Raw genomic sequence first — 25,647 nt, 5'->3', positions numbered from 1 at the left:
TTTGACTCTAACATCCTGCTCTGGGCCCTGTGGCACCCTCCTGTCAGAGATACACACCAAAATGCATACTTTATTTGCCCCACCAATGATTTTAGAATTGAATTGTTTTTGGAAAAGCAAAGTTGATTTTAAAAATTTAAGCAGTTTAAATAATAACTTTAAATCATCCTTTGTTACTGTTTTCCATAAAAATTAACCTATTTGAAACATCAATATACACATTTTCCAACAGGATATTAAAGATAGCAATCATCAACTACATCTCACATGCTAATTTCTAATCATGAAGTTTGTATAAGGAATTATACCAAAGCAGCTAACTGAACCAAAAGATAGTCACCTGACCCATCCATAGGCTGTCCAGCAACCAATGAGTTATAGCCCTCACTCAAAAAAATGGGCTGGACCAATCAGATACTTATCGTAAGAACTGGGGAAATAAAAGCTTCAGCTAATCAGCAGGGGAACCAAAAGGTTATTAAAGTTCCCATGATACAGAAAGGAATGGGGAAGCCAGGACAAGCTATGTGAAAAAGCAAATAAAGAAAGAGTAGAAATGACAAAGAATAGAAGATCAGAATGTTGATTAGAAGAGAAAAGAGAAAGGAACAAATGTGCAGATATATCCAGAGAAAAAGAAATCAGCCTCAGAATAGCATTTATTAAAGAACTACTCTCAGTTCCAGTTTTTTTCAGGTATATGGGAATTCCTGTCCTGAGATTACCATGAAAACTAAATTGTTACAACAAAGCGTTTTTTCTAGGGGAAACTTAAGGGAAGAAAAGAAGGAAGGGAGAGAAGCAGTGAGTGCCTGTGGTGTTGCAGGTATTGACTCTATGAACTATTTATGTTATTTCTATTATTTTGTATATTTATGAATAAGCAAGGCCTTTGTTTTTATTTAGATATAGCAAAAAAAAGTATTTCAAAAATGCAACAATTCAATCTATCTCATTTAAATAAAATATCAATTATGTTTAATTCTAGATGTCTTTGTTCAAGGAGAAACATAATTACCTATTTGGTAAAAATATATACTGTTGCATTTTTGTAAATATGTTGCAAAGAAAATGACTGGAAGTCCTAGATACTTTCTGAAGATAAAGTTCATACATTATTGAAAACACATTAATAAGCTCTTCTTATGAGGCTTATAAACTCAACAACAAACACCTATTAAGTAATTACTGGCTCAAGTATTGTAGCATGTTCAAATCAATATATAATCTGAAAAAATGCATTTAACTATAATATCCTCTATGTTAAAACAATCCTAGGCTTTAATAAACCTTACCTAAATTCCTTTAAGATAAACTCAAACTACTTATATAAAGATTTTAATGTAAAACAAGCCTATTTACAAATCCTTGCTTTTCTGTTCACTTTATTAACAGCCACAATGAAGAAAGCTTACACATGAATAGTGAGAGACACAACGAAAATTTTTCCAGAACACAAACTGCTACATCTTAAAGAAATACAGCATAAATACACTTTCATAACAGCTCCATGAGAGAATGGCAGTTCACTATTTGGCCCAAGTTCTTTACGTTTTACTTGATTTTAGCATTTCTCACTAATTCACTAAAGTCTATTAAAAGGAAAGTCCAGAATTAGTTTCCTTTTATGGCAGAGGCTTATATTTATACAAGAAACTTTACCTGATTTCTATGTTTTTCTGTAGCTCAGTAAAAGTGAATGGCATCTCATCTAGGTCAACTGCTGCAATAAAGATACATATTCCCCACAGTTCCTTTTTCTTTTGAATATAACCTCCCTGGGAACAAAAAATAAAGATCAAATATTTCATTAAATAATTCACACACTGGATACTGCGTTAAAACTGCATTATAACTGATTTTTTCTTATTCAGCATACAAAATAAATGTTTGCAATATTGTATATTTGTAACACATCCTTCTGATGGCATATATTTGAAAGGATTTCATTTCACACTAATTACAAACATTCGAATTTTATATTATAAGGCAAAAAAGTACTAGAAAGATCAAAAAATTAAATAAGTTACTGTGGAAACTTTAGGGGTCAACTCCTCAAAATAGTTTCATTTTTCAATAATCCAATGTCATTGAAACCAAATTAAGAGATTTAGAGTCCATAACATATAATTTGTTTGAAAAAAACAAGCCCACATTCTTTTTGTTTGTTTGTTTGTTTGTTTGTTTGAGAGGGAGTCTCGCTCAGTAGCCCAGGCTGGAGTGCGGTGGCGCGATCTCGGCTCACTGCAAGCTCCGCCTCCCGGGTTCACGCCATTCTCCTGCCTCAGCCTCCCGAGTAGCTGGGACTACAGACGCCCACCTCCACGCCTGGCTAATTTTTTGCATTTTTAGTAGAGATGGGGTTTCACCCTGTTAGCCAGGATGGTCTCGATCTCCTGACCTCATGATCTGCCCACCTCGGCCTCCCAAAGTGCTGGGATTACAGGCGTGAGCCACCACCCCCGGCCAACAAGCCCACATTCTTATTCGCTTATTCTTTCCTTGCTCTATTCATTCATTCCTTTTATCAATTTATTTATTCAAGTATTTTTTAACCTTGTATTTCATGTTTCAGTTCCTTAACTGCCTTCTTTGTAAAATCAAAATAATAATATGTACCCCATTTTGTAAGAATTAAATGAAATTATATTTATATAGCCTTTGGCATAGTATACAGTATACAGTCAGTTCTTAATGATTGACAGCTATCATTATCACTAGAGTACTTTTTCATTATTTTTAGAGCATGTTTTTCCCCACAATATATACCACTCTTAAATATTACATGTTATGGGTAAAATTTGGATTATATTAAGTTGGAAACAAAAGAAATGTCAAATTAATGTTCATTAAATAGTTGGAACTATTTACTTACTCTTAACTGGAGATTACAATAGAGCTAAAAAGCATGTAATACGATTTCACATCATTTTGAAATATCAATTATATAAAAGTTTTGGGATAAGTCAGTTGTTCTGGATTACCAAATTTTACAGGTAATTAAATGTTTACCACCATCCAACTCTAAACTTTTTCTTAATTTTAGCTACTTGGGATGTAAATATTTTACAACTTAAATTACAATTATACACCACTAGAATAGTTAAAATGTAAAAGACTGACAATATTAGGGGACAGCGAGGATGTAGTGCAATGGAACACTTAAACACCACTGGTGAAAATGTAAAATGGCACAATCATTTTGGAAAACAAATTTGGAAGTTCTTATAAAGTTAAATATGCACTTTCCATAACACTTAGCAATTCTACTCCCAGATATTCATACCCAAGAGAAATGAAAACATTATATGTGAATGTCCATAGCAGCTTCAGTCATAATGGCCAAAAACTACAAAAACCCAAATATCAAAAAAAAGAAGTGCATGGATAAATAAATTGGGGTCTATCCCTACAATGGAATGTTATTTGACAATCAAAAGGAAATGTCCTAATATATATAACGACATAGATAAATCTCAAAATTGTTACACTGAGAAAAAGCCAGACTCAAAAGGGTGCACTGCATAATTCCTTTCATATGAAATTCTAGAAAAGGCAAAACCAATCTTTAAAGTCAAAAAGTAGATCAGTAGTTGCCTGCAGAACAGAGGGGGGAGGTGTTGGGAAATGACTGCAGAGAGGAATGAAAGAACTTTCTGGAGTGATCCAAAAGTTCTATATCTTAATGGTGGTGATTATATGAGTGAATATGTCTGTTAAAATGTATTGAACTGTGCACTTAAAATTGGCATATTTTGTGTATGTAAATTATACCTCAATAAATCTGATTTTGCAACTATGTTACACACTTACTATTTCTGAAACTGAAGATACAAAGTATATACTGCTTCATGGTTTTGATGACTAATTAAGAATATATATTTTAATAAAATGAACAAAAATCAACTTCTGCATTTGTGTTTATGTTAATACGGTCAATTTCTTGGGAACTAATAAGACGTCAAAGGTTGTTTGTCTCTTTAATAAATAACCCCAACTACCATAGTCTTTAAATTTTTATGCCTATTTCTTACCATTTTGGTTTGCTTCTTTGCAGTCAGGCAATAACTGCTCTCAATATATGTACTTTCATCAATTCCAGCCCTTTTTTTTTCTCTCTCTCTCTCTTTTAAAGATTAAAACATGAAGTGAAAGTTGCTAAAATTTAGTATGTTGTTTATTCATTTTTTTAAAACAGCAAATTTTATTAGGACATTTAGTAGCCAAAACAATTAAATACAGGATCATCTGATATGACAAAATGCATAAGTGAAATGTTCTACAAGTAGGTTCTGATTTTTAAGGACCTGAAGAACATTCCTATGAGCAAAATGTGACCTTTATTTCAGATGCAGCTTGTGTTTTTACTTCCTTAAGAAGTATATTTCAAGGAACAGAAGTTTTTAATTTTGATTAAGCTCAATTTATTCATTTTTTTCTTTTATGGTTATGTTTTCAGTGGTAGGTATCTATGAAATCTTTGCCTAACCCAAGCTCATTAGGACTTTCTCCTATGTCATCTTCTAGAAGTTTAGGTCTATGCTTCATTTCTGGTTAGTTTTTATAAATGGTGTGAGGTAAGGATTGAAGTTCATTTTCTGCATTTGGATACCCAATTGCTCCAGCACTATTTGTTCAGAAGAATATCCTTCCTCCAATACCCTTTGCATCTCTGTAGAAAATGAACTTACAATAATATATATATGTGGGTCTACTTCTGGATTATCTGTTCTGTTCCATTGATTTACTTGTCCTTTTTCACCAATATCATAACGTCTTCATTACTGTAGTTTTATATATTTTGTTTGTATTTAGTTGAGTTTGATTCAAAATTTTTCAATCTAAAAAATTCACTGGATTCACCTCTCATCATACAGATTAAAAATTAAAGACTAGAAGATGGCCGAATAGGAACAGCTCCAGTCTACAACTCCCAGCGTGAGTGACGAAGAAGATGGGTGATTTCTGCATTTCCAACTGGGGTACCGGGTTCATCCCACTGGGGCTTGTCAGTGGGTGCAGGACAGTGGGTGCAGCCCACTGAGTGTGAGCTGAAGCAAACAGAGGCATCGCCTCATCTGGGAAGCACAAGGGGTCAGGGAATTCCCATTCCTAGCCAAGGAAAGCTGTGACAGACAGCACCTGGAAAATCAGGTCACTCCCACCCTAATATTGTGCTTTTCCAACAGTCTTAGCAAACGGCACACCAGGAGATTATATCCTGTGCCTGCCTCAGAGGGTCTCATGCCCACGGAGCCTCGCTCATTGCTAGCACAGCAGTCTGAGATCAAACTGCAAGGCAGCAGTGAGACTGGGGGAAGGGCGCCTGCCATTGCTGAGGCTTGAGTAGGTAAACAAAGCAGCCTGGAAGCTCGAACTGGGTGGAGCCCACCACAGCTCAAGGAGGCCTGCCCACCTCTATAGACTCCACCTCTGGGGGCTGGGCATAGCCAAACAAAAGGCAGCAGAAACCTCTGCAAATTTAAATGTCCCGGTCTGACAGCCTTCAAGAGAGTAGTGGTTCTCCCAGCAAGGAGTTTGAGATCTGAGAACGGACACATTGCCTCCTCAAGTGGGTCCCTGACCCCCAAGTAGCCTAACTGGGAGACATTCTCCAGTAGGGGCAGACTGACACCCCACATGGCCGGGTATCCCTCTCAGACGAAACTTCCAGAGGAATGATTAGGCAGCAACATCTGCTGTTCAGCAATATTTGCTGTTCTGCAGCCTCCACTGATGATACCCAGGCAAATAGGGTCTGGAGTGGACCTCCAGCAAACTCCAACAGACCTGCAGCTGAGGGTCCTGACTCTTAGAAGGAAAACTAACACACAGAAAGGACAGCCACACCAAAACTCCATCTGTATGTCACCATCATCAAAGACCAAAGGTATATAAAACCACAAAGGTGGGGAAAAAACAGAGCAGAAGAGCTGAAAGTTGTAAAAATCAGAATGCCTCTCCGCCTCCAAAGGAATGCAGCTCCTCGCCAGCAACGGAACAAAGCTGGATAGAGAATGACTTTGTCGAGTTGAGAGCAGAAGGTTTCAGACGATCAAACTTCTCCTAGCTAAAGGAGGAAGTTTGAACCCATCTCAAAGAAGCTAAAAACTTTGAAAAATGATTTGATGAATGGCTAACTAGAATAATCAGTGTAAAGAAGTCTTTAAATGACCTGATGGAGCTGAAAAACATGGCACAAGAACTACGTGACAAATGGCACCAGCTTCAGTAGCCGATTTGATCAAGTGGAAGAAAGGTTATCAGTGATTGAGGATCAAATGAATGAAATGAAGCAAGAAGAGAAGTTTAGAGAAAAAAGAGTAAAAAGAAACAAACAAAGCCTCCAAGAAATATAGGACTATGTGAAAAGACCAAATCTACATCTGACTGGTGTACCTGAAAGTGACAGAGAGAATGGAACCAAGTTAGAAAACACTCTGCAGGATAACATCCAGGAGAACTTCCCCAACCTAGAAAGGCAGGCCAACATTCAAATTAAGGAAATATCAAAAATGCCACAAAGATATTCCTCAGGAAGAGCCACTCCAAGACACATAATTGTCAGATTCACCAAAGTTGAAATGAAGGAAAAAATGTTAAGGGTAGCCAGAGAGAAAGGTTGGGTTACACACAAAGGGAAGCCCATCAGACTAACAGCAGATCTCTCAGCAGAAACTCTCCAAGCCAGAAGAGAGTGGGGGCCAATATTCAACATTCTTAAAGAAAAGAATTTTCAACTCAGAATTTCATATCCAACCAAACTAAGCTTCATAAGTGAAGGAGAAATAAAATCCTTTACAGACAAGCAAATGCTGAGAGATTTTGTCACCACCAGGCCTGCCCTACAAGAGCTCCTGAAGGAAGCACCAAACATGGAAAGGAACAACTGGTAACAGCCACTGCAAAAACATGCCAAATTGTAAAGACCATCGAAGCTAGGAAGAAACTGCATCAACTAACGAGCAAAATAACCAGCTAACATCATAATGACAGGATCAAATTCACACACAACAATATTAACCTTAAAAGTAAATGGGCTAAATGCTCCAGTTAAAAGACACAGACTGGCAAATTGGATAAAGAGTCAAGACCCATCAGTGTGCTGTATTCAGGAGATCCATCTCAGGTGCAGAGACATACATAGGCTCAAAATAAAGGGATGGAGAAACATCTACCAAGCAAATGGAAAACAAAAAAGGCAGGGGTTGCAATCCTAGTCTCTGATAAAACAGACTTTAAACCAACAAATATCAAAAGAGACAAAGAAGACCATTACATAATGGTAAAGGGATCAATTCAACAAGAAGAGCTAACTATCCTAAATATATATGCACCCAATACGGGAGTACCCAGATTCATAAAGCAAGTCCTTAGAGACCTGCAGAGAGACTTAGACTCACACACAATAATAATGGGAGATTTTAACACCCCACTGTCAACATTAGACAGATCAATGAGACAGAAAGTTAAAAAGGATATCCAGGGCTTGAACTCAGCTCTGCACCAAGTGGACCTAATAGACATCTACAGAATTCTCCACCCTAAATCAACAGAATATACATTCTTCTCAGCACCACATTGCACTTGTTCCAAAATTGACCACATAGTTGGAAGTAAAGCACTCCTCAGCAAATGTAAAAGAATAGAAATTATGACAGTCTCTCAGACCAGAGTGCAATAAAATTAGAACTCAGGATTAAGAAACTCACTCAAAACCAGTCAACTACATGGAAACTGAACAACCTGCTCCTGAATGACTACTGGGTACATAACGAAATGAAGGGAGAAATAAAGATGTTCTTTGAAACCAATGAGAACAAAGACACAACATACCAGAATCTCTGGGACACATTTAAAGCGGTGTGTACAGGGAAATTTATAGCACCAAATGCCCACAAGAGAAAGCAGGAAAGATCTAAAATTGACACCCTAACATCACAATTAAAAGAACTAGAGAAGCAAGAGCAAACACATTGAAAAGCTAGCAGAAGGCAAGAAATAACTAAGATCAGAGCAGAACTGAAGGAGATAGAGACACAAAAAAACCCCTTCAAAAAAAATAAATGAATCCAGGAGCTGGTTTTTTGAAAAGATCAACAAAATTGATAGACCGCTAGCAAGACTAATAAAGAAGAAAAGAAAGAAGAATCAAATAGATGCAATAAAAAATGATAAAGGGGGTATCACAACCAATCCCACAGAAATACAAACTACCATCAGAGAATACTATAAGCACCTCTATGCAAATAAACTAGAAAATCTAGAAGAAATGGATAAATTCCTGGACACATACACCCTCCTAAGACTAAACCAGGAAGAAATTGAATCCCTAAATAGACCAGTAACAGGCTCTGAAATTGAGGCAATAATTAATAGCCTACCAACCACAAAAAGTCCAGGACCAGATGGATTCACAGCTGAATTCTACCAGAGGTAAAAGGAGGAGCTGGTACCATTCCTTCTAAAACTATTCCAATCAATAGAAAAAGAGGGAATCCTCCTTTACTCATTTTATGAGGCCAGCATTATCCTGATACCAAAGTCTGGCAGAGACACAACAAAAAAAGAGAATTTTAGACCAATATCCCTGATGAACATCGATGTAAAAATCCTCAATAAAATACTGGCAAACTGAATCCAGCAGCACATTAAAAAGTTTATCCACCATGACAAAGTGGGCTTCATCCCTGGGATGCAAGGCTGTTTCAACACACGCAAATCAATGAATGTAATCCAGCATATAAACAGAACCAAAGACAAAAACCACATGATTATCTCAATAGATGCAGAAAAGGCCTTTGACAAAATTCAACAGCCCTTCATGCTAAAAACTCTCAATAAATTCGGTATTGATTGGACATATCTCAAAATAATAAGAGCTATTTATGACAAACCCACAGCCAATATCATACTGAATGGGCAAAAACTGGAAGCATTCCCTTTGAAAACTGGCACAAGACAGGGATGCCCTCTCTCACCACTCCTATTCAACATAGTATTGGAAGTTCTGGCCAGGGCAATCAGGCAGGAGAAAGAAATAAAGGGTATTCAATCAGGAAAAGAGGAAGTCAAATTGTCCCTGTTTGCAGATGACATGATTGTATATTTAGAAAACCCCATTGTCTCAACCCAAAATCTCCTTAAGCTGATAAGTAACTTCAGCAAAGTCTCAGGATACAAAATCAATGTGCAAAAATCGCAAGCATTCTTATACACCAATAACAGACAAACAGAGAACCAAATCATGAGTGAACTCCCATTCACAATTGCTTCAAAGAGGATAAAATACCTAGGAATCCATTTTACAAGGGATGTGAAGGACTTCTTGAAGGAGAACTACAAACTCAATGAAATAAAAGAGGACACAAACAAATGGAAGAACATTCCATGCTCATGGATAGAAAGAATCAATATCATGAAAATGGTCATACTGACCAAGATAATTTATAGATTCAATGCCATCCCCATTAAGCTACCAATCACTTTCTTCACAGAATTGGAAAAAACTGCTTTAAAGTTCATATGGAACCACAAAAGAACCCACATTGCCAAGACAATCCTAAGCCAAAAGAACAAAGCTGGAGGCATCATGCTACCTGATTTCAAACCATACTGCAAGGCTACAGTAACCAAAACAGCATGGTACTGGTACCAAAACAGAGATACAGACCAATGGAACAGAACAGAGCCCTCAGAAATAATACCACACATCTACAACCATCTGATCTTTGACAAACCTGACAAAAACAAGAAATGGGGAAAGGATTCCCTATTTAATAAATGGTGCTGGGAAAACCGGCTAGTCATATGTAGAAAGCTGAAACTGGATCCCTTCCTTAAACCTTATACAAAAATTAATTCAAGATGAATTAAAGAATTAAATTTTAGACCTAAAACCATAAAAACTCTAGAACAAAACCTAGGCAATATCATTTAGGACATAGGCATGGGCAAGGACTTCATAACTAAAACACCAAAAGCAATGGCAACAAAAGCCAAAATTGACAAATGGGATCTAATGAAACTAAAGAGCTTCTGCACAGCAAAAGAAACTACCATCAGAGTGAACAGGCAACCTACAGAATGGGAGAAAAATTTTGCAATCTACTCATCTGACAAAGGGCTAATATCCAGAATCTACAAAGAACTCAAACAAATTTACAAGAAAAAAACAAACAATCCCATCAAAAAGTGGGCAAAGGATATGAACAGACACTTTTCAAAAGAAGACATTAATGCAGCCAACAGACACATGAAAAAATGCTCATCATCACTGGCCATCAGAGAAATGCAAATCAAAACCACAATGAGATACCATCTCACACCAGTTAGAATGGCAATCATTAAAAAGTACAGAAACAATATATGCTGGAGAGGATGTGGAGAAATAGGAACACTTTTACAACAGTGGTGGGAATGTAAGCTAGTTCAACCATTGTGGAAGACAGGGTGGCGATTCCTCAAGGTTGTAGAACTAGAAATACCATTTGATCCAGCCATCCCATTACTGGGTATATACCCAAAGGATTATAAATCATACTGCCATAAAGACACATGCACACGTATGTTTATTGCAGCACTATTCCCAATAGCAAAGACTTGGAACCAACCCAAATGTCCATCAATGATAGACTGGATTAAGAAAATGTGGCACATACACACCACAGAATACTATGCAGCCATAAAAAAGGATGAGTTCATGTCCTTTGTAGGGACGTGGATGAAGCTGGAACCCATCATTCTCAGCAAACTGTCGCAAGGACAAAAAACCAAACACTGCATGTTCTCACTCATAGGTGGGAACTGAACAATGAGAACACTTGGACACAGGAAGGGGAACATCACATACCGGGGCCTGTTGTAGGGTGCGGGAAGAGAGGAGAGGGGAGGGATAGCATTAGGAGATATACCTAATGTAAATGACGAGTTAATGAGTGCAGCACACCAACATGGCACATATATACATATGTAACAAACCTGCATGTTGTACACAATGTACCCTAGAACTCAAAGTATAATAATAAAAAAAAAATTAAAGACTAGAGAGTTAAGACTTACTCAACACAACCAGTTAATTGTTACAGACCCAAAACCCATGTTTCCTACCACTTAATTTAGTAATCTTCCATTTAAAGGTATTTTCTTATTACATTTCTATATTGATATCCTTAACATTTTTGCTATCAAAATCCTTAATCTCATTGCCCCCATCAAGAGTTCTGTCCTCTTAACTAGGGGTCTTGATTTCCATTTTGTTGGGAAGGCTGAAGATGCACATTATCTAAAAAACCTCATATTCTTCTTCACATCAAATCCTTTTTTTTTTTTTTTTTTTTTTTTTTTTTTTTTTTTGAGATGGAGTTTCACTCTTGTTGCTCGGGCTACAGTGCAGTGGCACGATCTCGGCTCACTGCAACCTCTGCCTCCCAGGTTCAAGTGATTCTCCTGCCTCAGCCTCCTCAGTAGCTGGGATTACAGGCACGCCCCACCATGCCCAGATAATTTTGCGTTTTTAATAGAGATGGAGTTTCACCATGTTGGCCAGGCTGGTCTCACACTCCTGACCGCAGGTGATCCACCTGCCTCAGCCTCCCAAAGTGCTGGGATTACAGGCATGAGCCACCACACCTGGCCCCACATCAAATCATTTCTAATCATCATATATTCTAGTCTTTCTCAAAATATTTCTGCATCTTCATCTATAAATTCCTCTTCTCTTCTGACCTAGACAAATGGATATTCTCCTCCATTCTCAAATTACAACTCTAATACCACCCCTATTCCCTCCCATTTTAGATCACAATGCCTCTCATATCCTTCAAGACCTAGTGTATTAATTCCTTTCTCTGTCTTTTATAACTTCTCTAACAGTTCTCTCCCTCAAAGTTTCCCTTTGGGTACAGGGAAGCTTACAATACCTGTCCCTCCATCCCTGGACCTTATCAAGCTACTGACTTCACTACACATATACTCCCTCTCACTATATACACACACCTCTCATTGTTCTCAGTATTCCCACACACACTCACCATACACACTATCAGAGTGCACACACACTGCACACACTGAACATATACCCCTCTTACTACACAAATACTATTTTACTGAGGCTATTCTCTAAGTCCTCAAAAATCTTGGCTTTCTAAAACAAATGGCCTTTTTGAGTTCATCCAGAAAGACCTCTATGCAGCATCTGACACTGCTGCCATTTTTCTCCTTCAATATACCTCCACACAACTTTTTTCATTAGCTTTTTTAAATGCCCTCACACCCTCATTCTCTTCTCTTTTCCTCTCACAACTTTTTCATGGGGTTTCTCAACCCCATGTGCTTTTTTCCCACCATTCTCTTTTTTCCTCAGCACTCTCATCCACTCCTATAGCCCTCATCATCTCCACATACAGATGGTTCTCATATCTCATTCTGCTTTCCAGCCTGATTCCTCTTTTAAGCTCCAGGTCTCCTTTTCCAACAACAATTTGCAACCTAAAATCTGTAACTGATGTGTTTTCTTGAAAATTCAGATGAAAATTATGAAAAGGACTCAGGATAGCACTTTAAAAATTGTTGAAACAGAAGAAAAGTAATTCTTACCTAGCCAAAACAATTCCCCCCCACCAAAAAAAGAACAAAAACTGGAGGGAAAAAAATGGGCAAAGAACAAGCACTTTGCCAAGAAAAAAAGGTACTTTCGACAAACATATTTTGAAAATGGTAAACCTCAGAATAATGTCAATTGAAGGACATTTTGTTAAGGTACATAAAAATCCTTAAAATAGCTCAGTTTTACAGCTAAGAATTTAACAAGTAAAAATAGAGTTAAGTCAAGATTTAGAGTAACAGAATTATATGCCTGCATTGGGGCATTCCATGTGCCCCATAAATGTGTACACTTGATATGTACCCACAAAAATTAAAAATTAAAAAAAGATTTAGTGTAATAGATGTTTGAAAAGTTATTTATAATAGCAAAAATAGTAAGAAGAACCTAAAAATCTTAATACAGAATGGTTAAACATATTGTGATAGAGCTATATCATAGAATAATATAAAACCCCAAAACAGTTTCAAGGAATATTAAGAGGATATGTAAAAATATCCAACATAGAATGTTAAGAAAAAAATAGCAGAATAAAAAGTTCTGCACGTATTTTGATTCCAATTTTGTGAAAAAACAAAAAAAAAAAGAGAAAATGAAAATATATATTAAAATGTTCATGATTATCTTCTATATGGTAGGATTCCTTATTAATCCTACATACATTTTCTAAATTATCTACAATTGTAAAATAGGAGAAAAGTCAATAAAAATGCTACATTACATAAAGCAGGAGAGAAAAAAATTAGAAATACTCGAAAAAAATCTTTAAATTATCAAAATTTTAATCACATATATTACAGTTTAAATCAAAATCTACACTGAGTACTTGAAGAGATTACCTATTATACCGTCATTTAGTTGAGTTCATTTGAACCAATCTAATGATAACCCCTAATGAGTGACAACTTATACTTGCTTTTTTTTTTTTTAACAATGCACGTACTTATAAAAGAGCTCCACCAAGTGGTGACATAAATCATCTTGGAACTATCAGAAAATTACTACTATGCATGCTATCATAACTAACACAAATTTAAGTTGCAGTTTCAAAAGTTAAAAATAATGTTCTATCTAGCTTGTACTTTGTGAAATATGAAAGATGAAAATAAGTCATAAGAAACATGTGCTTTTGTTTTCTATCTCAGGGTCAAAAGATACATCCTTACACATAGTTCATGAGACTGTAATAAGTCAGTGGCAGTAGGGTTACATTAAATGAAATATGAAGGTATTACAGAGAAATAGGGGGAAGAGCTGCCTTTATCTTTTACTACTAGATTTCCTACTTACCTAAGTGATACGTAGGAACAAAAGCAATAACGTGCTAAGATGTCTGAAAATTTCACCTATATAATATGAGCTTACAGTAGTCTAGTGTTAAGGACATTCTTGGATGTGCACAGAAGTAAAAGGCAAGAGTGGCAAAGCCAAGAAGAGGAAAGTAAAAACTGACCTTACCTGTACTCAATCACATTTTTGAAACAACATGTAGGAGTGAACACCATGTGAATCAGTCACCCAGTTATACAATGCCTTCGTGGGTAAGAAAGTTGATTCTATTCCCAGAAAAACATGTACCTGGCAAATTCAGATTTACCTGGCCATTTGCCCAAAAGTTGAGCACCTGGGACTCCCTCCTTTAAGAACTCTTACAGATCATGCAGTATATGGTCGGAAAAATAAAAATAAATTTGAAAAACTCCTATGGAACTCAGTTCATAAACCTATGTAAGCTCTTAACTGAACTGTGACTGACTTGCTTGCTTGCTCATTTGTCCCTGTCTCAACTACTAATACGTAAGCATCCTGAAGGCAGAAAAATTGTATCTAATTCACTACTGTACCCCAAGAGCCTTGTAGTGTCCAACACTAACACTAACATAGTTCTAAAAAGGAAAAAATAAAAATAATTTTTTTAAAAAGCTGTGGCAGTAGCTACAGAGTGACTTTTTCTCTCTTTGTTTTTTTTTTTTCTTTTTTTTCTCCAATATGCTCAGAGAAACAAGCAGAAACTGAACCACCAAAGTGTAAGTTAAGACTGTTAGATCCACTATAGTTTCTTCAGCTCCCATTCACACATTGATAGCAAACTGGTAAGTATCAATAAGCGTAACACACACACACACAAAAAGAATGACATTACAGACCTCATTTTCTGAACAGATGATATATAACCTACCTAGAACTAAGTTTCTGGTCAAGTTCTCTGCTTAGATTATTGAGCTCAAAGCCCAAAAATTCTCCATCCAAGAAGGTATAACCATATAGGAAAGAAAACTGCCACCATACTCAAAGGGCTACTAATTGGCTTTTCTGCAAAATAGCTACAAAACTGATGTCTACTACTCTTGGAAACAAGGTTGAAAACCATTGAGTAAGGAGATTAATTCCTACAACTCAGATCCAATTACATGGATCAACAGTATCAACTCCTTTTACCAAATATCACATGTGCTGTTTCAAAAAAGGAAATCACCAACAAACAAATGAGGTGACAATTTTTTCCAGCTTTATGGAGGTACAATTGACAAATGAAAAAGTTTATATTTAAGGTGTTCAATGTGATATTTTGATATATCTATACAATAAGAAGTGATTACATCGGTCATTCCATATCCATGGTTTCACTTTCCAGTTTCAGTTTCCCATGGTCAACCATGGTTTGAAAATAGATGAGCAGAGTACCTATTTTGAGAGAAACAGACTACATTCACATAATTTTTATTACAGTATCTTGTCATAATTGTTCTATTTTCTTAGTTATTGTTACTAATCTCTTACTGTGGCTAATTTACAAATTAAACTTTAATACAGGTATATATGTTCAGGATAGGAAAAAACATAGTATATATAGGGTTCAGTACTATCTGTGGATTCAAGCATCTACTGAGGGTCTTGGAACATCCTCTGAGGATAAGGGGGACTACTGTACTACAGTTAAGCTAATTAACATATCTATCACTTCGCATAGTCACCATTTTGTCTGTGTGTATGTGGTAAAGATACTTAAGATTTCTCTTAGTGAATTTCAAGAATACAAAACATTATTATTAACTATAATCAACCATGCTGTAAATTAAGTGTCCAGAACTACCACTTTTTTTGTTTTTGTTTTTGAGACAGGGTCTCATGACAGGGTCTCACTCTGTCACCCAGACTGGATTGCTGTGGCATAATAATAGTCACTGCAGCCTCAACCTCCTGGGTGCTCAAGCACTCCTCCTACCTCAGGGTCCCAAATAGCTGGGACTACAAGTACATGTCACCACCTGCAATTTTTTTTTTTTAATTTTTGGTAGAGATGGGGATCTCCCCATGTTGCCCAAGTTGGTCTCTAACTCTGGCCTCAAGCAATCCTCCTACCTTGGTCTCCAAACATGCTGGGATTATAGGTGTGAGCTGCCACATCTAACCCTTATTCATTTTATAACTGAAAGTTTGTACCCTTTGACAAACATCTCCACATTCTTCCCAGGCCCCCCACCCCTGCTAACCAACTTTTTACTGTTTGTATTTGACTTTTTAAAGATTCTACATGTAAATGAGATCATGCAGTATTTGTCTTTCTGTGTCTGACTAATACAACATAATGTCCTTTGGGTTCATCCATGTTGCAAATGGCAGGATTACCTACTTTTTTAAGGCTAAATAAAATTCCATTATATATAACAGATAGTCCTTGACTTACAAAGGTTCAATTTGCAATTTTTCAACTTTACAATGGGTTTGTCAGGATCTTAATGCAATTTTAACAAGATTTTTTGACATACAATGGGTTTATCAGTATATAACCCAATCATTAGTTTATCTATTCATCAAATGACAGACACTTAGGTTGTTTCCATATCTTTGCAACTGTGAATAATGCTGCAATGAACATGGGAGTGTAGGTATCTCGTCAACATACTGACTTCATTTCCTGTGGATATATACCAAAAGGTAGGACTGCTGAATCATGTGGCAGTTTGAGTTTTAATTTTTTGAGGAGCTTCTATACTGTTTTCCATAAAAGATGTACCAATTTACATTACCACTAACACTGAACAATAGTTCGCTTTTCTCCACATCCTCTCTAACATCTGTTATCTTCCGACTTTTTGAATAATAGCTATGAGTCCTCAGAGTCCTGAGGTGGTGCAGGGGATCACATGGTGAGAGAACTGAGCATGCTAAGATGTTAGCTCGGGATAAAGCCACTGATGCCACTCTCATGAAAACCAATGAATCAATGAATAGATTAATCCATTCATAACGGCAGAGACCTCAGGACTCAATCACCTCTTAAAGTCCCCATCTTTAATACAACCATATTGGGAATTAAGTTTCAACATGAGTTTTAGAGGGGAAAAACATACAAACTGTAGCAGATGTCTTTAATTTCTTTTTCTTGCCTAATATTTCTGGCTAGATTTCCAGTACTATGTTGAATGCAAGTGGCAAAGCGAGTATCCTTGTCTTGATCCTGATCTTAGAGGAAAAGATTTTAGGTTTTCCCCATTGAGTATAATGTTAGCTGTGGGCTTATCACATATAACCTTTATTGTGCTGAGGTACATTCCTTTTATACGTAACTTGTTGAGAGTTTTCATCATGAAAGAATGTTAAATTTTGTCAAATTCTTTTTCTGAATCTATTAAGATGATCAATAATTTGTCCTTCATTCTGAAGTGGTATATTATATTTATAGATTTGCATATGTTGAACCATCCTTGCATCCCAGAGATAAATCCCATTTCATCATGATGTATGATCCCTTTAATGTGCTGTTGCTAATATTTTGTTGATGATTTTTGCACGTATGTTCATCAGGGATATTGACCTATAATTTTCTTTTCTTGTGATATCCTTGCCTGACTTTGGTATTAAGGCAATGCTAGCCTTGTTAAATGAGTTTGGAAGTGTTTCCTCCTATTCAAGTTTTTGAAAAAGTTTGAGGATTGGTATTCTTCTTCAAATGTCTGGTAGAATTCACTAGTGAAGCCATCAGGTCCTGAGGCTTTTCTCTATTGGTAGATTTTTGATTACTGATTCAGTCTCCTTATTTGTTACTGATCATTCAGGTTTTATATTTCTTCATAATTCAGTATTAGCTGGTAGTATGTGGCAAAAAATATGTCTCCTTTCGGCCATCCAATTTGTTAGTATATAATTTGTTCACAGTAGTCTCAAGATTCTTTGTATTTCTGTGGTATCAGTCATAATGTCTCCTCTTTCATTCGTGATTTTATTTATTTGAATCTTCTTTTTTTCTTATTCTAGCTAAAAGTTTATCAATTTTGTTTATCTTTTCAAAAAAACAACTCTTCACTTTCTTGCTCTTTTCTATGTTTTTCGAGTCTTTCATTTATTTCTGCTGTGATCTTTCTTATCCCCTTCCTTCTATTAACTTTGGGCTTATTTATTCTTTTTCTAGCTAGTTCCTAGAGATGTAAAGTTAGGTTACTTATCTGAAGTCCTACTGTTTCCTTCATGTTGGTGTTTATCACTACAAAATCTCCTGTTAGAACTGTTTTGCTGCATTCCACAAATCTTGATGTGCTGTTTCCATTTTCATTTGTATCATATATATATTTTTTTAATTTCCATTTTGATTTCTTATTTGACTACTGGTTGTTCAGGAACATGTTTAGTTTTCACGTATTTGTGTATTTCCCAGTTTTCCTGTTATTTTTGCTTTCTAGTTTTATGCCATTGTGGTCAGAAAAGATGTTCGATATTATCTCAATCTTCTTAAATATATTAATACTTGTTTTATGGCCTAACATATGATTGATCCTGGAGAATGTTCCATGTATGCTCAAGTATAAAGGCATTCTTTCCATGGTAGTTGTCAAAACTGGTGTTTCTGAAGGACAGTGCTACTATTCTACCATCTTGCTGACATCAGCTGTCTAACCATTCTTATTCTACACCATGCTAAAAATTCTCTTAAACTGAAATTTCCATTTTGGGGAATATGTCCTGAGGAGGTACCAAGACAATAGAGGAAAGAAAGGGTCTTTCCAAAAGAGCAATGAGTTGGCATTGGAATAAGAGAATTCCAAGTTGAAAGAGAACTGAAAGAGATCATTAACCATTAAGTCTCGTGGTCTGGGAGTTTCTAGGGTTCCAAGTCATATAACGATAATCTGGCAAGTTTTCCAATACTTTTAAAAACCTATATGTTTACTTTCAACAAAGCTACAATAACTAAAATAGCAAATACTTTACCTTCGCTAAAATTCAGCACAGTATAGTAACACAATTTACATGATGCTGATAAAAAGCACTAGTTGGTAGCTTTCTATACCTTGAATAAAACTAGGGAAAATAATTACTTAATAAACAAAGTTTGGTAGACAGTTTCCAAAACACAGATTCAATGTGGGCGAAAACTGATAATGGGTACCTGATGATTTTCAAGTACACTGTAATTCTGAATCAATCTGTCTTTAAAAATAGTTTTTAGAATTTGAGAATGCAATATCAAGATGCATATAAACGAGGTAAATTAAAAAAGGAACATAAATAGGAAAGTTTATTTTATATTCTTTGTTTGATAAAATAATTTACTGCAAAACTCTGCTAAATATCTAGGTCTCATAAACTCGATTAAATGTTTATAGTTGAATACATAAGAGACAGAAATAACTACCAATCTGAACATCAATAATTATGACTATCAGGCCTTTAAAATTATAATGTACATAAATAAGGAAAATTATAATGTATATAAATAAGGAAAAAATACTTCACTGACATTATAGCCATCTATTTCAAGACTACATCTGTTAGATCTATATTATATTTGTACAGAATGTAGAGATATTTAAAGCACAGGAAAACAATTAGTTTTATTAAATTGAGACTTAAGATATCCTAACTCACCTGGAGCCTATAATAATCTCCACAACGATTTGAATCCTATGAGAGAGGTGTTACAGCAGTGTTTGATGTATCCTTCTTGTATCTACTTCTGACAGAAAGGACAAGAGTTAGGGCTTGACTCTTAACTGTTGGGAGCTGGGGGTGGGGAAAGTTAAAAGAAATACCTTGTAGCTATTTTCTATATCTAATTATTTATATCCCAACTTGTATTAGAAAGATTTCTAAAATCTTAAAAAAACAAGGCGGCGGGGAAAATGGCTGACTAGAAGGCGGGAGAGGAGAAGCCCGAAAAGTCGCAACGAGCTGGAGCTGCCGGAGTAGTGGAGAGGAAAGTTCCAGTCGCAGCGCTGAGAAGCGATCAGCTGAAGAAGAAGCTGCAGACCTCCAACAAAGCCTGCAAAGATCTCCAACTTTGGATTTGCCATAGGTAGTCAGACGACAAAGAAAACATCACCCATATCCATCAAACTTGGATCAAGTAACCCTAAAGAAAGTATTCCAACTCTTGCTCCAAAAACTCTTTCGGTAGCAGCAGCTTTTAATGAAGATGAAGAGAGTGAACCAGAGGAAAGGCCTCCAGAAGCAAAGATGAGGATGAAGAATATTGGAAGGGATACATCAACAGCGGCTGGACTAAACTCCTTCAATAAAGGAAAGCATGGGTTTTCTGATAACCAGAAGCTATGGGAGCGAAATATAAAATCTCATCTTGGAAATGTCCATGACCAAGACAATTAAATGATGTTTTGAAATTGGGGTGTGGGGTAGGTATAAAGTTAAAAGGAACAGTTTCCTTTTTTTAAGAATGGTGTAAGACTATCTTTGGAGTTGCTTTTTTTTTTTTTTCTTTTTCATCTTTTTGAAAGATTGAGTGGTGTACTAATAAATGAGAGTTTGAAATTAGAGGTAATTTATGTTTAATATACAGATTTCAAGCCATTTGCTAATTTGGTAGTTTTGTGTAATTAGTTTCCCAAGTTTACAGGTAATAAAGAAATCAGAAATGGTACCTTTTTAAGAATTGCCTATTTTTTTAGACACAACTATTAGCACATTAAGAGGGAAGCAAAAAGTTATTGTCCATTTAAAGCTGCAAGCGGTTACTCTCTTAACTCCCTTATTACCTAAACTTGTCTGGCTCCCAGGAACAGCCTTATAGAGAGAGGGAGTATTGTATTGGGAGGAAAATGTTACTGAACTATTCACTGAAAGTAAATTTAGATAAAATTAAAATACAGCTTTTTTCTTTATGGGTATTTGTTTTCTTTCAAGTCATCATAAACTAGGTATGGCATTGCTATCAGTGGATACAGACGCTTAGCTCTTAAAATAATTTTTTATATGTAAACTGTTGAATATTTGAAATAGCCCACTTCACCTTAATGGGTCTTATGTATCCTCATTAGTCTTCAGAGAAAAATCATTTGCTACCAACGTAAATCAGTATTTTGAATGTGCTTCTCTTGTTTTTTGTTTATTAGTTAGGTCCTGTAAGCATTTCCACCAGAACTTGAGGCAAATCATAAGAAAGCTGTTTCTTTTAAAATACAAACCACCACCAAAACTTTAAATGTACACATTGCTTAAGTATTTGGTTGCTTTTCTTTTTTAAAAGGTATAAACACCAAAAAAAAAAAAAAAATTAACATTGTATGAAGATGGAAAACAAGAAGATTCACTTTCTGTAACTTTGTCTAAGGATTTAAATTACTAACTTGTTAAATGCAATTTGAATTGAACTTAACTACTGGCTTTCTTACTAGTAAAATTATATGGTTTATTTTAAATGTATACATATTGACCTCTCAAAAAGCACATTTTAGATACTGAAATAGAAGGAAAGAAAATGCATCTTCCAACATTTTTTGGAATCTCACCACACATACTTTGTTAATTTGTGGGGGTTTTTTTTCATATTTTTGTATTGTATATGAACTTTTTTTCTAATGTGACAAACATCTTTAAAAGCACAGCCACAGACAAAAAAAAAAAAAAAATACAGTATAAAAATTTCCTTGAAAACTACTACTACAACATTGTGTTTGAAGGCAGCTTCAGACTGTTTTATTGGTGGTAACTGCTCACTGAGCTCTTTTAGTCGGTAATAACTCAGAGAAGCAGCCTGTGTATATTCCTAACACTTTGTTCACTAGTATTTAAGTTCAGAATAAGCCCCAGGTAAAACGATGGAAATGTATATAGAACTCTTAGTTCTTACATGATTTAATTATATCAAGATACATGAATTTAACTCACTTTAATGTAGGCAAACTATCCATTTTTGTCCATTTTCCTGTTTGTTAAAATAACATACCTCTTCTCATATTCTTTTCTTGACCCAAATGAAATATCAACCTAAGGTCAAGCTAGGAGAGAGAAACGACTGAGATGAATGTCTTTACGAAAATGCCAATAAATTTGTCAAACTCAAAAACAAACAAAAAAAAGACCAAAAAAATCCAAAATAAGTGGGTAAAGGAAGTCAGCAATTTTTTTTTTTTAATCCATTGAGATACGGAGGGAAAAAAAAGAAATTGGGCATTTTTATGGAAGACAGTTTTGGATACTGTTTGCTAAATGCCTACTAAGCACCAAACACTATTCTAACTACTAGAAATATATATCAGTGAACAAAACAAAATTCCTGTTTCCTGGAGCAGAGGGAAAAAGATAGTAACCAGAAAGCAGTATAAATAGGTAAACGATATACTATGCCAGAAAAAGAATAGAGTGCAATGGATAGAGAAGTTCAGGGAGAAGTAGGAGCAGGTTACATTATTAAGCAGAGTGGTCACCATAGGCCTCTTTGGTAAGGTGAGATTTGAGCAGAGACTATTGTATGAGCAAAGACTTCATTCTACGAGCAAATTTAAAATTTTTAAATGTGAATACCTTCTGACCTAGCAGTTCTACTTCTAGGAATCTACACTATAAAAGTACTCTCATTTGGGCATGAAAATGCATATATAAGGATAATTCACCACAACGGTTTGTAGTATCACACATTCAAAAACAAACTAAATGTCTCTCAACAATGAAATTCATAAATAAATTATGATATACCCAAAAATAAAAAATATATCCACTAAAAGCATTAAGCTAAATACAGAGGGAGATGTGCTCTTCAAGATATATTGCTAAATGAAAAAAGCAAGATATAGAATAATGCAAAACTAGAAACTTTTACTAGTTGCCTCTGAAGAGAAGTGGGTGACTTAGGGATAGGAATAAGAGACTTTTTACTGTTTATACTTTTCTTTCTTTTGAATCTTGAACCATGTGAATCTAATGCCTATTCCAAAATTACTGACGATGACTTGTTAAAAGGTGTAGATAAGTAAGACTTCAATTGGGTAAAATTAAAATCCTTGTGTATATGCTAGAGGAAGGAAAAACTGGAGGGACAAAGTAAGCAAAAACTATCAGTGGTCATTTCTATGGCTATAACTAGGAATAGAAAGAGAGAAATGTTTTTCAGGGACATGGATGGACCTGGAGGCCATTATCCTTAGCAAACTAACGCAGGAACAGAAAACCAAATGCTGCATGTTCTCACTTATAAGTAGGAGTTAGATAATGAGAACACATGGACACACAGAGGGGAACAACACACACTGGGACCTATCAGAGAGGGGAGGGTGGGAGAGGACACGGATTAGGACAAACAACTAGTAGGTATTAGACTTCATTCCTGGGCAATGAAATAATCTGTACAACAAACCCCCATGATATAAGTTTACCTATGTAACAAAAGTGCACATGTACCCCTGAACTTAAAAGTTAAAAAAAAAAAAAAATCCCATGCAATGAGATACTACTCAGTAATGAGAATAAATAAATTGTTGATGCATATGCCAACATGAATGAAGTTCCAAATAATTATGTTAAAATAGTAAAAAAAAAATTAAAAAATTAAAAAAAAAAGTTCAACCTCTTGTGACAATGTAAATTAGTAGAGCCACTATAGAAGAATAGTATGGAGGTTCATCAAAAAAATAAGAATAAAACTACCATATGATATAGCAATCCACTACTGGGTATATATCCAACAGAAATAAAATCAGCATATCAAAGAGATATCTGCATTCCCATGTTGAATGCAGCATTTTTCCCAACAGCCAAGACATGGAATTAACCTGAATGCCCATTAATGGATGCATGGATAAAGAAAATGTGGTACATAAAAACAACAGAATGTTATTCAGCCATAAAATAGAATGAAATGCTGTCATTTGGAACCAGAGAACATCATGTTAAGTGAAATAAGCCAGGCACAGAAGGACAAATACCACAGGTTCTCACTTATATGCAAGAGCTTAAAAAAAAATTGAACTCATGGAGACAGAGTAGAATGATGATTACCAGAAGCTGTGAAGGGTAGTGGGGATGGGAGGATAAAAGAGGAGCTGGTTAATGGGTACAAAAAGACAGTTATATAGAAGGAACAAGATCTAGTGCTCTATGGAAACACTATATAGTCACCATACAGTGACTATAGTTAACAATAATTTATTGTACATTTCAAAATAACTAAAAGATTAGAATTGGAATGCTCCTAACACAAATAAATGATAAAAGCTTAAAGTGATGGATACTCCAACTACCATGATTTGATCATTACACATTATACGCTTGTATCAAAATATCACATATACCCCGTAAATATGTACACCTATTATGCCTCCATAATAATTAAATATAAAAAATTTTAAAGTAAAAAAAGAGAGCAACAGAGACCCGCTCTTTATTACTATAAAGTGTGATTTATGTTAAAACAAGTCTATTTATTTACTTATTATTGTGAAAGTAAAATATAGAAAGGTGAAAAAAATGACAAGAAAAATGTTAGTATCCCCCAAAATGCATGCTATCATGAAAGCTGGCAGTTAAAACAGTAACAAACAATTATAAGATTCATAGTATCTATAAGGTTAAATTAAATTAATTAGTTAGCTTCTCAAAAAAAGCTTAATGGGTCTTGAACCAAAGATTTCTTCCATGGTTCCTCATGAAGAAGAAAACGCACTGCAGTAAATAATATTGGCCAAGAGTGAAAATTTTTATGAAGTCAAAGGCTTTAAGAACAAGCAATTCTAAAAATAGGCAGTACAATTATATATAAGATATATCTGGCTATTTCATGATGAAAGTTCATGATGATGAACTTTAATAGAGTTATCCAATACACACATTAAGTATAAACATTAGATAGTGAAAAAATAGGGAAAACTTCTTTGATTAAAATTTTTTAGAGAATAGAGAAATTGAAAAAAATCAATAAAACCAGAAAAAAACTTTAAATCACCAACATTGAGAAACTTTTAGTTAGACTAACCAAGACAAAAGGGAGAAGGCTAAAATCAGGAATGAAATAAAAAAATTACTACCAATCTTACAGAAATAAAAAGGATTATAATGGCAATGCCATGAACAATTATTTGCCAATGAACTAGATAACTTAGATGAGGTAGACAAATTCCTAGAAAAATAAACTAAAAAAACCGATTCAAAAAGAAACTGACAAACTGAATAAACCTGTAACAAGTAAAATGACTGAATTAGTAATTTCGAAACTTTCCACAGAGAAAAGTCCAGGCCCAGATGGCATCACTGATGAATTCTACCAAATACTTAAAGAAGAATTAATATCTATTCTTCACAAACTGCCCCATCAAAACAGAAGAGGAGGGAACACTTCCCAGTCCATTCTGTGAAAGGCCAGTATTATCTTGATACTAAAATCAGACAAAGACATCACAAGGAAAAAAACTAAAGACCAAAATTTCTTATAAATACACATATAGAAATCCTCAAAAAAAAATGAGCAAACCAAATCTAGCAACATATCAAAAGGATTATACATTGTGACCAAGTGGGACTTATTTTCCACAGATGCAATGTTGGTTTAACACCTGAAAATCAACTAATATAGTACACCATTTCAATAAAGAACAAAAACTACATTATTATATCAATAGAAGCAGAAAAATCATTTGACAGAATCCAACACCCTTTCATAACAAAACACTCAACACCCTGTAAATAAAAAATTCTTCAGCTGATGAAAGGCATCTACAAAAACCCCACAGCTAACATCTACTTAATGGTGAAAAACTGGATGGTCTCCCACTAAGATCCAGGAAAAGACAACAATGTCCTTCTCATCATTCTATTCA

General features: G+C 35.2%; 1 protein-coding gene and 1 pseudogene across 1 annotated transcript in view; one reads left to right on the top strand and one right to left on the bottom strand.

Moving 5' to 3' along the window:
* Positions 1 to 25,647, bottom strand: part of RB1 (RB transcriptional corepressor 1) — a 170,170-nt gene that overhangs the window by 126,070 nt on the left and 18,453 nt on the right. The window contains exon 3 of the mRNA XM_031655844.1: positions 1,663 to 1,778. Coding sequence (XP_031511704.1) covers positions 1,663 to 1,778 — 116 coding nt within the window. The remainder of the gene's footprint in view (positions 1 to 1,662; positions 1,779 to 25,647) is intronic.
* On the top strand, positions 19,726 to 21,437 carry LOC108582772 (annotated as a pseudogene).

Source organism: Papio anubis, chromosome 15 (genome assembly GCF_008728515.1).
Source record: "Papio anubis isolate 15944 chromosome 15, Panubis1.0, whole genome shotgun sequence".
Classification (NCBI taxonomy): domain Eukaryota; kingdom Metazoa; phylum Chordata; class Mammalia; order Primates; family Cercopithecidae; genus Papio; species Papio anubis.
The sequence above is the reverse complement of the archived record's forward strand: the minus strand, read 5'-3'. Positions and strand labels throughout refer to the sequence as shown.